At 39.2% G+C, this 12,825-nt stretch overlaps 1 protein-coding gene across 4 annotated transcripts; it reads right to left on the bottom strand.

Moving 5' to 3' along the window:
* Positions 1–297: 297 nt before the first annotated feature.
* On the bottom strand, positions 298–12,110 carry cdc7 (cell division cycle 7 homolog (S. cerevisiae)). Of its 4 annotated transcripts, none has more exons than XM_017430722.3 (12): positions 12,031–12,110; positions 11,599–11,680; positions 11,327–11,413; positions 11,086–11,221; positions 8,580–8,673; positions 8,318–8,460; positions 5,321–5,561; positions 5,028–5,135; positions 3,667–3,821; positions 3,418–3,500; positions 1,972–2,121; positions 298–1,844 (listed from the first exon to the last, which is right to left on the bottom strand). In XM_017430722.3, exons 1-12 carry the CDS (start codon positions 12,037–12,039, stop codon positions 1,480–1,482), a joined length of 1,653 nt encoding a protein of 550 aa, XP_017286211.1. In that variant the 5' UTR covers positions 12,040–12,110; the 3' UTR covers positions 298–1,479. The 4 variants fall into 4 exon arrangements, with proteins under 4 accessions (XP_017286211.1, XP_017286215.1, XP_017286213.1 ...); XM_017430726.3 differs by having other exon boundaries at positions 5,498–5,561; XM_017430724.2 differs by having other exon boundaries at positions 11,599–11,692; positions 11,892–12,078.
* Between the last annotated feature and the right edge of the window lie 715 nt (positions 12,111–12,825).

Here is a 12,825-nt window from a genome sequence, read left to right as displayed (position 1 = left end):
CTTTTTATGTCTGTTTGAAACTAAGATCATCTTTTGATGAAAAATGACAAGGTTAAAGCCATTTTGGTCAAACTTTTTAGGTAACGTTATGAAAGATCTGACAAGACGAGTTGGGAGCTGATTCTTGGCCTTGAGCTCAATATCTGTAAAAGTGAACGAGTTTGAGGCGTTTTTCCTGTTTTCTTGGTTGGATTGACTCCAGCAGCTGATCAGGTTTAAACATCCATTAAAATCCAGTCAGTGGTTCATCAGATATTTTGCTAACACACCAGACAAAACTTTAACCAACCAGTTTGGTTTTATTTTTGATTTTTGTCTTTATTATAAAAATAAAAACACTGTCCAGTTTTCATAAATACAAGTCAGAGCCACTCATACACAAATATTCATGTAACCCTGCAGAATAAAAGCCCCTTTAGTCCCTTTACACTTTAATAAGATAATACATCAACACTTTACTAACAGTGAATATCACCTAAAGTCTTGGCAAGTTTGATATTTTTCTTTTTCCAACACGTTTTCCGTGAAAATGACCACATTCAGCTGCAGCACCATGAATCAGTTTCACCAACCTCCACATGTACGTTTAGGTTTACTAAAGGGATCTGTAGTCATTCTGTGAAAAAGTTAGGAAGAGTTTATACCTTACCTGTTGTAAATAGCTCTTAATTGTAAATAGTGAGCAAAGTCACTTCCAAAGCAGATTTTTTTTCCATCTTAAAAGAATTCCAGTCTCCAAAATGTCAAATGCAAACACTTCTCTCTAAACCTTTTCACCAGTGGGTCGCAAAACACCAAGTGTGAGGTCTTCAGTTATGTAAAAGTCACATTAACTTTAAAAATGACAATAGCTTAACAATCTTTAACTAAAAAACAAGAGTCATATATGGATAGAAATAATAGTTGATATTCTTTGTTAAACGGCTTATTATCAATATTTACTTAAAACAGCAAAAGACAGGATCACGAGTCTTTGCGACTTTCAGTTTGTGGGTTCAAAGCAGAAAAGTTTGGGAAGCACCGCTTTACACCCCCGTCAGTTTTGCATTTCATTATTTCAGCAGCGTTTATTAGAAAACTCCTGTTGAAGTGTCTCCAGGATGACCCGAAGCGTTACCTTCCTGTTACTAAACAACCACAGCGTTCAACGTAAATAACTGCTATAAGAAACTGACACTCGTTCACATAGAGCACTACATTTTGGAGATGAACTGTTTTAGGCCGGCAGCCTGCGCTTGGACTAGCCATTAGCTCATCAGTCCAGTCAGAAGGAAAATTTCTCAAAAGTAAGCTCATTCAAAGATCCATCTACAACAGGTATGATATTGATTCTTTGTAACTCCCCCCCCACAAACATCACTCCAAAATGGTTGGATTATCTTTTTAAAAACATTTAAAGGGCTGAAATGGGCCAACCCTTTAAAAACAAACATGTTTCTTATCCAGAAACCCAAAAAGCTCCTGTGGGTCATCCCTATCTCAGAGGTCCGTGAACAGAGGGTGCAGCAGGGCTTCAGCAGCTGTGATTCTAGTGGAGGGGTTCAGGTCCAGCAGCTGATCCAGCAGGTCATAGGCTTCATCAGGAACTATGTCCCAGCCCAGCTCCTCTTCCTCTACCTCACCGCCTGAAACTGAACTCTGTTTTGTGAGGCAGGTTGTGGTTTCTCCACCTCTGTGTGGCTGGAGGTTTGGGTCGGCGGGCCGGTGGGTGAGAGTCTCATCGTGGCTCCTCTCTGCAGCTGGAGAGACGTTGTTGTCTCGCGATGACCTCCTTCCTCTAAGCGTCTCACACAGCGTTCGGAGATCCTGACGAGGGAGCTCTTGACTGCACACCAACGCCTTTCCTAAATGAGATCCGAACCCCAAGAACCAGTTTATTCTCCATCCAGAGCAGAGTCAGAATCTCATTGTTGAGACCTGACTGAACTCTTCTGAATGAACAGCCAGAGTAAAGAAAATGTTAATACACACCATATGTCTTAGCTGCCCGGATGGTCTCTCTGGAGCCTCTTATAGTCATGATCTGAGTGAGAGCAATCAGGTCGTCACTGGCTTTAAAGAACGGGTACCGACCACTGAGAAGTGACAGCAGGATGACACCAGCTGACCACACATCTATGGCTGAGAACACAGGAGGAGTGAACTTTAGTGATGAAGAGCTCACACTGGTCTTTCTGCTGTTTGGGACATTAGTCTGCCTCATCAGTACGGCTGGGGGTTATAATCTCTTTTTTTTTTCAATGCATCCTGATGCAGACATGGTTAATTCTTAATTTATAAATGTGAAAAAAAAGATTATATAATGGTAATGTCGTGCAAAAGGTGGAACTGAAGTGAGGAGGTGCAGCGCCCGGACAACAGAGAGGCACTGAAAAGCTGGTGTTTGTTAATACTTCAGCTTCTATGAAGATGAGAAGGAAAATAATGCTCACAAGAGCCACGTTATATGCTAATTGTGTACATGTTTCTACTTGGAGAAAGAAGAAAACTGCTGGTTGATGCTGCCACTGCTAAAGGTAACATCTCACTGGGCATTTGTGAGCTTCCAGAATGTTTCAAATGTTTGCAAAATGGTCTGATGAAGGTGGAGGTAGGGAAGAAAATCATATGTATGATTCAGAATACAGTTTTCAATAGCCATCTACTGTGCTCCTTTTGTTTATTTATTTCCCATAAAATTGTAGGAATGAAAACTTCTTTATCCTGCAGTGTAGAGTAAATATTTTGACTCTTTTAGGTCCGAGAGATTCTAAGCTCAGGATTTTGTTTAAGTGTGATTATAGAAAAATCAAGATGCATCGATAATCATTTTATCATCGTGTCACAGCCCTCTGAATCAAAATCAAGAAATGTTATCAGAACTCTTAATCTCACTTCGGAGTAGTTATGAGTTTGCTTTCGCATCTCCAGGAGAACCCTGCAACTGTGCTATGCTGGACTGACGGTCACATGCATAAATGATGGGACTACAAACATTCAGAAGGAGTTATGAGAGCAAAGACTCATAAAGATTCAGTCTTCTTTGTGCTGCACATGTTCAGAGGAGCACGACACACCAGTCAACAGCAACAGTTCAATACTTTCTACTTTTACATCAATAATGTAATCTTAACAATACAAGTGTTGGACGAGTGAACGTACATTTATATATGGATCATTCACATCCCCTTATGTCACTCAAGAGCCCCTATTGAGCCAAGAAAGCTCCAACTTTAAAAAAGGAACTAAAAAGACCTGATACAAACACAGTTGTAAAACTATAAACAGCCACAAAACCAGGATTGTGAAAACAAAGTAAGACAAACTACCTCAAACAGTTATGAAATGGTCCCCTGCAGTCTGAAAACACCCCTATCTTTATCTGTAGCTTCAGCAGGAATCCTGTACTTTATGACAAGAAACTTGTAATTTACTTACCTGTGCCTTGGTTGGGACACTTTGTGAGGATTTCGGGTGCTCTGAAACCTGGAGTCCCAGCTCTGGGTGCCACCTGCTGTTTTCTTCAGTCAAACACAAGAAAAGTGAGCAAACGACACTGAAAGCAACAATTACAAACCAGGTGGTTAACACAGTGTTTAGTGTGGACATTAACTTTACAAAGTCTCATTTCTGATGACAAAATACAGCTGTTATCTGATTTGCAGTAAAACTCAAACTGCAGCCTACCTGGCCATGCAGATGTTGCAGACTCGGTCAGTGAGATAGCAGCTGCATGTGAGCCCCTGTTGTAAGGTCTTCTGTGGTTTCTGACTGCTGCTCTGGGTCCTGACAGGCAGTGGGCTCCGGGGGGCTGGCTCCTCAGTTTTTCTCAGCTTTACCAGCTTGAGATAAAGAAACGAGAAAGGGAGAGAAACATCTGATGTCTTATGCAGAACTGAAGTGAATAAAAGCAAATACTTTGATAAGTTACGGGCCTGGTACTCCTTAAAGGAAGGCATATCACCCGCCACCTTTAATGCCAGAGTTTCAGACTAAAACCATCTCTAATAACGGAGCTGGAGACATTTTGGTCGAATCTTGTAAATCAAGCTATGCACAATCTTGTGAAGAATGTTGAAGTGTGCAATGCTTTCGAGTTTTAATAAAATCTGTAAATTAGATATTTTGCTAACAGACAAACCGTACTGTTCATGGCACTTCTTTTTGACAATGTGGCCTGCCTACTCTGATGCTAGATTCAGATTCAGTCTTGATTTGAATAAAGTAAATCATACAATTAGGATTCTCCTCTTGAGATATCCTTATTGTAGAGTAAATCTGTTCTGGCACATGTAGGCAGCCGTCCCCTCTATATAGTATCTCTGATATGCCATAAGAGAACCAAAATAAATATAAAAAAATTTAAAATAAAATTGAAAAGTGAATGCTGAAGTTTTAAGCAAAACGATGTAGCACTTGGAGCATGTGTTATTAATGTTAGCTCAATGTTAGTAAATGGTCTAGGTTACAGACATTTTTATGTTGACTAAGGTCAACTGGCTGTGGCAGCCATCTTGAAACATCAGCTGCAGATGTTCATCCAGCGATTACTTTGAGAGATTCATTAAAATCCATCCAGTGTTTTTTTTGCTGACAGACAACGAGTCGACTCCAGTAGTTAATGTCAAAGATTTACACACAGATCTGGCAAAATCAGCCATAGTATATGATGGGGATCATTCTCAGCTACTACCACACCAAATATCTGTAGAATCGACTAGGTAATAGCTATTTCTGTGTTTGCTAAGCTGGTGGGGTTGACTCCAAAAGCTATTTAGTTGTAGATGTACATCCAATAGTTACCTTAAGAGAGTTTTATTAAAATGTTTCCGTGTTCAGGACATATTTTGCTAAGAGACAGACAGACAAAAAAAGCACATGGGCAAAAAAATTATTGCTCCTTTGCCTTTAGCAGCGGGCAATAATGACTAAAATTAAGTTATTTCTGCGGTAGGAGCACAGTAATTCAACTGTTAGCACCACATCTCAGACTTGTACTTTAAAGAACCACCATCTTTTTCCAAATTAACCTTTTTTAGTTTTCTCACCTCCCTTTTACTGGCAGCTTGCTTAGTGGTGGAGCGAAGTGGCGTGCAGCTGTTCAGATTTCTCTCTCCAAACACAGGCCGTGGAACTTTACAAAGTCCTGTCAAATCCTAAAGCAAACAAACAAAACCCAACATGTCAGGAAACCAGGAGGAACGTCACAAAAAAGATGGACAGATAACCTGATACAGTCATCCAGGAAGTCCAGTCCCCCTGAGCTGTGACTATAGAACATTTCTGTTACAACGACTGAAAAAACCCGATCAGTGAGACAGGAAGTGGGAATGGGACGTGCTTTTTTAACCAGTGTTTTCCCAGAGCCAGAGGAAGACGGGGTGGAGGAAGAGGAGGAGGAAGGAGGCCTTGAAGTTGAGGCTGTGTTGGTGGTTTTAGGTGGTGCTTTACTCCGCGGTGCAGCTTCCTGTTTCCCTGTGGACCCGCCACCTTTCTGTGACGGCCTTGGTCTCACCACCTTCAGCAGCTCGATCTGGGTGTCAGCTGTGCCCTGAGCCAGGCCGAAGTCCACCAGAGCATACCTGCATAAACAGACGCACCACGTCAGCATCAGGGGAAAGATGATTTTTAATGCTTTTAAGAGACCTCTGAACATTTCAACCTGGGAAGACTTTCCTGATAAATAAGGCAGAAAGAGAGACAAAAGAACTGTCACTAGATTGGCAAGAAAATGTAGTTGAACAAAACATAAACTGATATAAAAAACTTAAAGGCCTAGCATTCGTTGAAGGAATGCATATCACCCACCACTTTTCACGCCAGAGTTTCAGATTATCACCCTATGATGAGAACTGATGGAGCTGTAGCTGTTTTAGTCAAACCTGAGGAATAACATCACACTCACAGTAAGTGCTGTGAATAACTCTCAGCTACTACCATAACAACTTTTAACACAATATCAAAGAAATTGACTGAGGTGGAGCCCTTTTTGTGTTGGCTAATGTTGATTAGCCATCTTGAATCAGGTTGCCTCCAAAAGATAATCAGTTGTAGATGTACATCCAGTGATTACGTTCTGCAAGTTTCATCAAAACCCATCCAGTGGCTCATGAGATATTTAGCTAACACTACAGACAAACAATCACTCGTCTGTCTTTTAAGGGCAGCAAACAGTTTTACATCTCTGCCCGAGAAATTTAAGAGCAAAACTTTACAATCTACTCCAACACTATTATAGTATAAATACTCTACATAAAGCAGTAAATGGAGATTTATTGTTCCTTTCAAAGTTGTGGATCATCTGCCTCCATCTATCCCAGCTTCCTCCTCCGTCACACCAACCCTCTGCAGATCCTCCTTCACTACACCCATCAACCTTCTCTGTGGTCTTCCTCAGCAGCTCCATATTCTACATCCTTTGTCCAATAAATTCACAGTCCCTCCTCTGCACATGTCCAAACCATGTCAGCCTTGTCTCTCAAACTATGTCTCCAAACCTGAGCTGTTTCTCTGATATACCCCTTTCTAAACCTGTCCATTTTGGTCTTTCCCAATGAAAACTCAAACATCTTCATCCCCTCCTGTCTTTTTGTTAGAGCCACTGTCTCTAAACATGTCAGCAGGTCTGACTACCATCCTGTAAACCTTCCCTTTCACTCTTGCAGCTCTCCTTCTGTCACAAACCTTACAGTAGAAGTTACAGGGTTTCTACACGCTGTCCATTTTGAACACTCACACTTTTCCAAATTGAAATTTTCAGACATTTTACCCATTTTGAGCTTCTTTAAAAAATCTAAACGCATCATAGTTTACCATAATTTTCTGTCTTTATGTTGATGAAAAATTACTGAATGTGGAAAGAATATTTTCCACAGAAAAATAAACAAATATATATTTTTTATTCAAAACTGCTGACTTTTCAATGCACCCTGTGAGGATAAACAACTACCAACTGAAGAGTGCAACTACTATTGTTAGGCTGGACTTTGTACTTGTTTTATATTGATTCTGTTGTTGTTTACTTAAGTACTGCTGGGGTTGTTTTTTCCCAACTTTTAAGAAAATATTACATGTACAACTTTGTGTTTTTTTTGTCTGGACAAAAAATGTTTTGATCAGAATCTTGCAGTTTTTCATTATCTTAACATCCAAATCTGACTTTTATTTGTTTTCTTTGTAGTTGTTGTTGTTTTCACGCATGGATGACTAATGTAAACCATTAAAGTCATTGTCTTTTCATTAACAGGGTTATCGGCCAACAGAGAATGATCTGCGTTCCCTATTTCACCTAAAGGAAGTTTGCAGCCCCAGTGGTGTATGATCCAAAAGCAGAGATCATGGAGACTGTTTCTTTTCATAGAAAGTCAAAGGGAAAAACATCCAGTAACTTTTAAAAAGGCTGATTTTTGTTGTTATAAAACTCAGGTACATCCACTCCTGTCAGTGTCACTGTTCCACCCGTCTCCCTCTCATTCACACACATGTGCCCCTTTTCCACCGGCTCTAAAGGTCCCGGCTCCACTCTACTCCGCTTGCTTTGCGCACGTTTCCACCGGCATTTTTCCGAGGCCGGTCCCTGCTTCGGAGTAGGGCCAGCGGGCCAGCCCTGCTTTCGTGGGCGGCCCAAGCTTAGCTCCTGTTCACTCATTGGTCGTGGGTGTGGCCAGATGCAAGCATAAAGAGCGACGGTAGGAATATAAACAACAGCATTAGCTTACCCTGCAAAGTTTATGCCGTCTGTCCCCCAGCTGAAGGCGCTGTAAAGCCTGAAATCTCCAGCGGATAACAGCTGTCCTACTCTGTGCAACAATCGCAGCATCCAGAGTATTTCTTCCACTGCGCCTCTCTTCCTGAAGTCTCAGGAGAATCCCCATAAGTTTAAAACACAGCAACAACACAGGGCCTGCGTTGTCCATAGCTCTTCTGTTGTCTCCACAAATTACGCCAAGTTTCGGTAGCGTACACTCACCCCCCGCCACCCCCCACAACATAACGAGGCGTTCCTCTGGAAACGCGATGCATTGTTTATAGAGCTGAGCCGAGTAGAGCGGGGCTTCTGAAATAGAGCCAGTGGCAAAGGGGCAATGGATTCTGTCCTGCTTCTACTGACGGTCATTCATCCTCTCTCCACCTCTCCAGGCTCTCTTCCACCTGCTCTCTACTCTCACTACAAAGTGGGTGTTGTAGTACATGGAGCTTATTTAACATAGACAATATAATTCCTTTACTAAGCAAATTACCAGGACTTTACCAGAAAAATATCCAGGTCAGACTGACAAAAGACAAAGTAAATATTACATATAATCATGTGGAACATCAAAAAAGTGCAAATACCAACATTTTACTCTTCCTGTTGTAGAGGAAATTGTTTGGCTTGATGTCGCGATGAATGATGCCACACTGGTGGATGTGTTTCAGGGCCTTTAACAGGTGGTAGATGTACAGACGGACCTCCTCAAAACTTAGCAACCCAATAATGTCCTGAAGAACAGATTGGGATTAAATCAAAAATGCTGAAAAATGCATCAGAGCAGCAAACATCCTTTTTAAATTGGGCATCAGTAACAAAAAATGGAACTGACGTGGGACAAAATACATACCACGATAGGTTGGTGTTCTATGTAAGGCATTACAATCACCACCCGGTCCTCTTTCCTGAAGCAGTACGTCACCCCCATCACGTTCTCTCTGCCTCTGCAGGAGAACGTAACAGAACCGTGGTTACATTTCTTTCTGTAAAAACACCCTCCTTGAGTCTCTACAGAAAAACTTATAAGCAGGGGCGTAACGAGAGACTCTTCTGACCAGAGGAGACAAGATACTGGTCAGAGAACAGGATGAGACCAGATTTAACAACATTTTTAAGAAAAAAGCTTTTGCACCAAACTCAACTCACTGACATTCCTCCTGTTTAGGATTCCAGAAAGTTTCAAAGTTGGGAACTTTCCATGGGAATTAACATCATTTATGGAAATAAATCTGAAATTTATAATATTACAGGTTGACCCTTAACAGCTTTAGGTTTTAAATGTAGTTTGAAAATGTATTTTAGAATAATCTTGGTTAAAACAACCAGATTTCATTGCTGTACAAAGCAATGAGCAGTACCACACCCTGTCACCTGGACATGTAGGAACAAATGGAGATAATATCACGTAAATAGTTTTGTTGTGAAATACAATTTACTAAAATTTGTTGGTATTTTTTTATCTATATAAAATGACAAAAATAAAATTAAATTAAAAAATTAAAATAACGTAAATATTTTTGTTTAAAGAAGTGTAAATGAAACCCTGGTTTTCATTTTGTTTTTATGTGAATAAAATGATTAAAAACTTGTGTGATCTAAGATGATTGTGACTCTTCATGAGCCAATTAAGTCATTAAATGTGTTACTTTCAGAAACTTTGGGTTAAACTTATTATCTGTGAAAGACAAAATAAAATGTTTATATTTTTGTTTGGATTTGATACAATTTGTGGAAATTTACAGTTAATTTCCATAATTTGCATTGACAGTTTTCAATTTGGTATAATTCTAAAATTGCCCACCTTAACTCCCCATGGAAAGTTTCTGAAGATTCAAGAAGATTTTCTACCCTTTGCAGCTCTACTCCTGCCTGATTTTATCAGTCTTTGTCAACATAAAACTATAAGCTGAACTTCTAACCAAACATTAAAACTGAGTAACCTTTGAACCCAGGGGGTCCAGCTCATTTACACAAGCCAAAATTAAAAACCTGATCAAACAAAAGCCTTTTTTCAAATATTTTTTTTTTTAAAAAAGAGCCATGCTTTTCTGTTGTCCCATTTTAAAATATTCACGCAAAAATACAAACTTAGCTTTTCTCAGTGTCTTATTAATCAGTCAGAACAGTTTAATGATTTTTTTTTAAATAAAAGGCCTTTATTCTTTGCTTCTGTTTTTCTTTTACTGATTCTAATGAGAACATTTTAGCAAAGGCCATCAAAACAAATTATAAAAACCCTTAATAAAAATTCAACGATCTACAAACATTTCACACTGATCTATAATAAGGATAAAATAAATTCAACAATTGGTACAGTAAGACTTTGTTCCTCCTCAACATTCTTCTCTCAACTAAAGCAGATCATCAAGAGGTTAAACTATTTTCTCAGCTTCAAAGTTGACAAATTACTGTGTGAACTTGGCACCAAGTCTATTTTTGTTTTTAAAATGAGTGTGCAGCGACAGAAACCGTCCCTCCCACCACAAAGCTGCCTGCAGCCTTCAACAAGCTGCCCTGGTGCCACAGGATCACTGCACCCCTATTTAACATGGCTGTATTTTCAATTCCTGAGTCAAACTGTTCAAACATATTTAATCAAAGATATCACAAAAAGATTTATGCAAAATGCCTCCTTTACTTCAGCTCAGCTGTGAGACGGTTGTAAGCAGCAAACAGAACAGGAAAAGGAAGGTAGTGAAACTTGGAGAAGATCTAAAAACTCAGATAATCATTTAAAATTAAATAAATGCTATTGTTATTTATCTCCTGAACTCATCAAGCACATAAATTAAAGTTAATCAATAGAAACGTTTAAATTCACTGGTTTTGGTAATTCAGATTTATAAGGATGCTGCTCAGCAGTTTTAGGATGTTTATGCATTCAAAAACAATCAATAAGATAAAATAAATAATATTTTAAAACAAACTAAATGTCTATTTCTGCAATTCTGCTCAGACTAACCATTACTGGCTTGTTATTAAAACTCGAGCACCCACTCCCAAAGTGGATTTTACAGTTTAAACAAATTTCAGTCATTCATTGCAAACGCATGCTAATTGATAAACCTTTACACTACTGTCAGGTTTGAGTTACACGATTATTATGGGGTATTTCAGCAGGAATAATATGATATTCCTGTTGAAACACACCAGGCTGCATCTAAAAGGTTGAAAATCCCCACAGATTTCCATGTAAATAATCACATACTGAGAAACTGACATTCGGACTACCTTTTAGCTCGGCAGTCCTGTCTGAATAAGCTCGATTTGCCCAAACTGAGGTTATTCAAAATGCTCCAAATATCCCTTCAGTGTGACAGAACCTAAGACAGAGAAACACACGGCATTGGACTCACCCTGCCACAGTCAGACACTGGAGCTCTGCAGCGATGCGTGTGGGATGGCTGGTTGGGATGAGGTACTTTAATGCAAACATCTTCCTCCTCCCGTCCCGCATCTGTGCTTCACCCAGGTACACAGAGCTGAATGTTCCTAATGCAGACAGACACAGGAAAACTGACTATGGTGAAAAAGATTCACTCCCGATAATAATGATGGTAAATCCTCCACAAACAAAAAGTAAAGATGACCATTTACCTTCTCCAATTTTGTCTATGATGTGGAAAACTTTAGCCAGCTGTGGGACAGCTTTGAGCAGGAGTTCAATTTCCAACTCCACGTCCCCTGAACGGGAAGAGACGATAAACATGCAATCATTTATTCAATTTAACTTTAAGAAAGAAAAAATGTACCAAACTACCATAAACCATGATTTGTTTTATAATTTCACGTTTATAAATACAGCAAACCCATTGTGACGAAATAAAAAAGGGGAATTATTTGTCGTAGTTGTCATAAAAACATTTTACTTGAAACTTTTCTTTTCCTTTGAGCTCTGTCGGATTTCATGCTGCATCCTTCTGTGCTGATATCCTCAGCAGAACACTCCATCTGAAAAATAAACTAAGAAAATAAATCTATAGACTATCTATATTTCTGTTTAAAATACATACAACTAGCACGCGTTCATTTTATAGATCAAACCTTCGAGTTACTAAATAAAACCATATTCATTAACCAAACTGTGAGGTTAAACTGGACTAAATATGTTGTTTCATTAAAATGTTAAAGGCTAAACCAACTAGCTGCAACATAAACTCACCACTTAGCTGGTTGTAAAGTGCAGCAACTTCACAGAGGACTGTTTCATAAATTCATCTTACAGTCGTGAAGTGTTTCTTTAACGATTAAAAGCGAAATTAACGCATTTATATCAAGTTATGGCGGAACAAAATAGTTACTTCGAACATATCGATCCTTTTCCGCCAACAAACTCCGCGCTAAAAGTGACGTCGCAGAAATCTCGCGTAATCTCGCGTTGACTCAGCATAAACCACGTGACTGACACCGTCCAATCACATCCACCGAACACAGTAGGAGCGAAGCGAGATGTCTTTGGTTACAGCACCATAGTTGCTACATAAACATGTTGAATTAATACATCCACACGTAACATGTATCGATCATATTATTCTATGAAAGAAAAGATATGGATTTTGAACCTTCTAATCCTGTTTGGAAAGTTCTATATTCGTAAATGTAAAATGACTAATAAGAAACCCATCATAACTCAGTTTAACTCTGAAATGAAGCTATTGTACAAGGTCTGACCAACCTGAGAACCACAAAGACCTTGTGATTTTATAATGCCTCTACAAAGTGTCTTCGATTACTATATGTATACTCCCTATGTGCTGTGTTATGTCACATTATGTTTTTATTTTCTCTTTTGATCTTATATTGTTGTTTTTCTCATTTTTTTTCTTTTTTACATACCTTTTATGTGGTTACTGTTCAGCGTGCACAATACCTAAATAAAGATTATTACTACATATATATGTGTGTGTGACATGGCTCTGGGTTGTGATATGGCAGATTCACTCATTACACATAGAGCAGAGGTGTCCAATCCTGGTCCTCGAGGACCACTATCCTGCATGTTTTACTTGTTTCTCTGCTCCAACACACCTGATTTGAATCAATGGTTGATTAACAGGCTTCTGCAGAACATGAAGAGGTGATTTAACCACTGAATC

This window comes from Kryptolebias marmoratus, linkage group LG20 (assembly GCF_001649575.2).
Source record: "Kryptolebias marmoratus isolate JLee-2015 linkage group LG20, ASM164957v2, whole genome shotgun sequence".
NCBI lineage: Eukaryota > Metazoa > Chordata > Actinopteri > Cyprinodontiformes > Rivulidae > Kryptolebias > Kryptolebias marmoratus.
Note: the sequence above shows the minus strand (reverse complement) of the source record. Positions and strands in the feature narration are given on the sequence as shown.

Coding starts and splice junctions, on each gene's coding strand:
- cdc7 (XM_017430722.3), bottom strand. Junction 11,414..11,598: donor AAGGAAAAGAAAAGTTTCAA/GTAAAATGTTTT, acceptor CTTCCCGTTCAG/GGGACGTGGAGTTGGAAATT. Junction 1,845..1,971: donor CCGGGCAGCTAAGACATATG/GTGTGTATTAAC, acceptor GATCTCATTTAG/GAAAGGCGTTGGTGTGCAGT.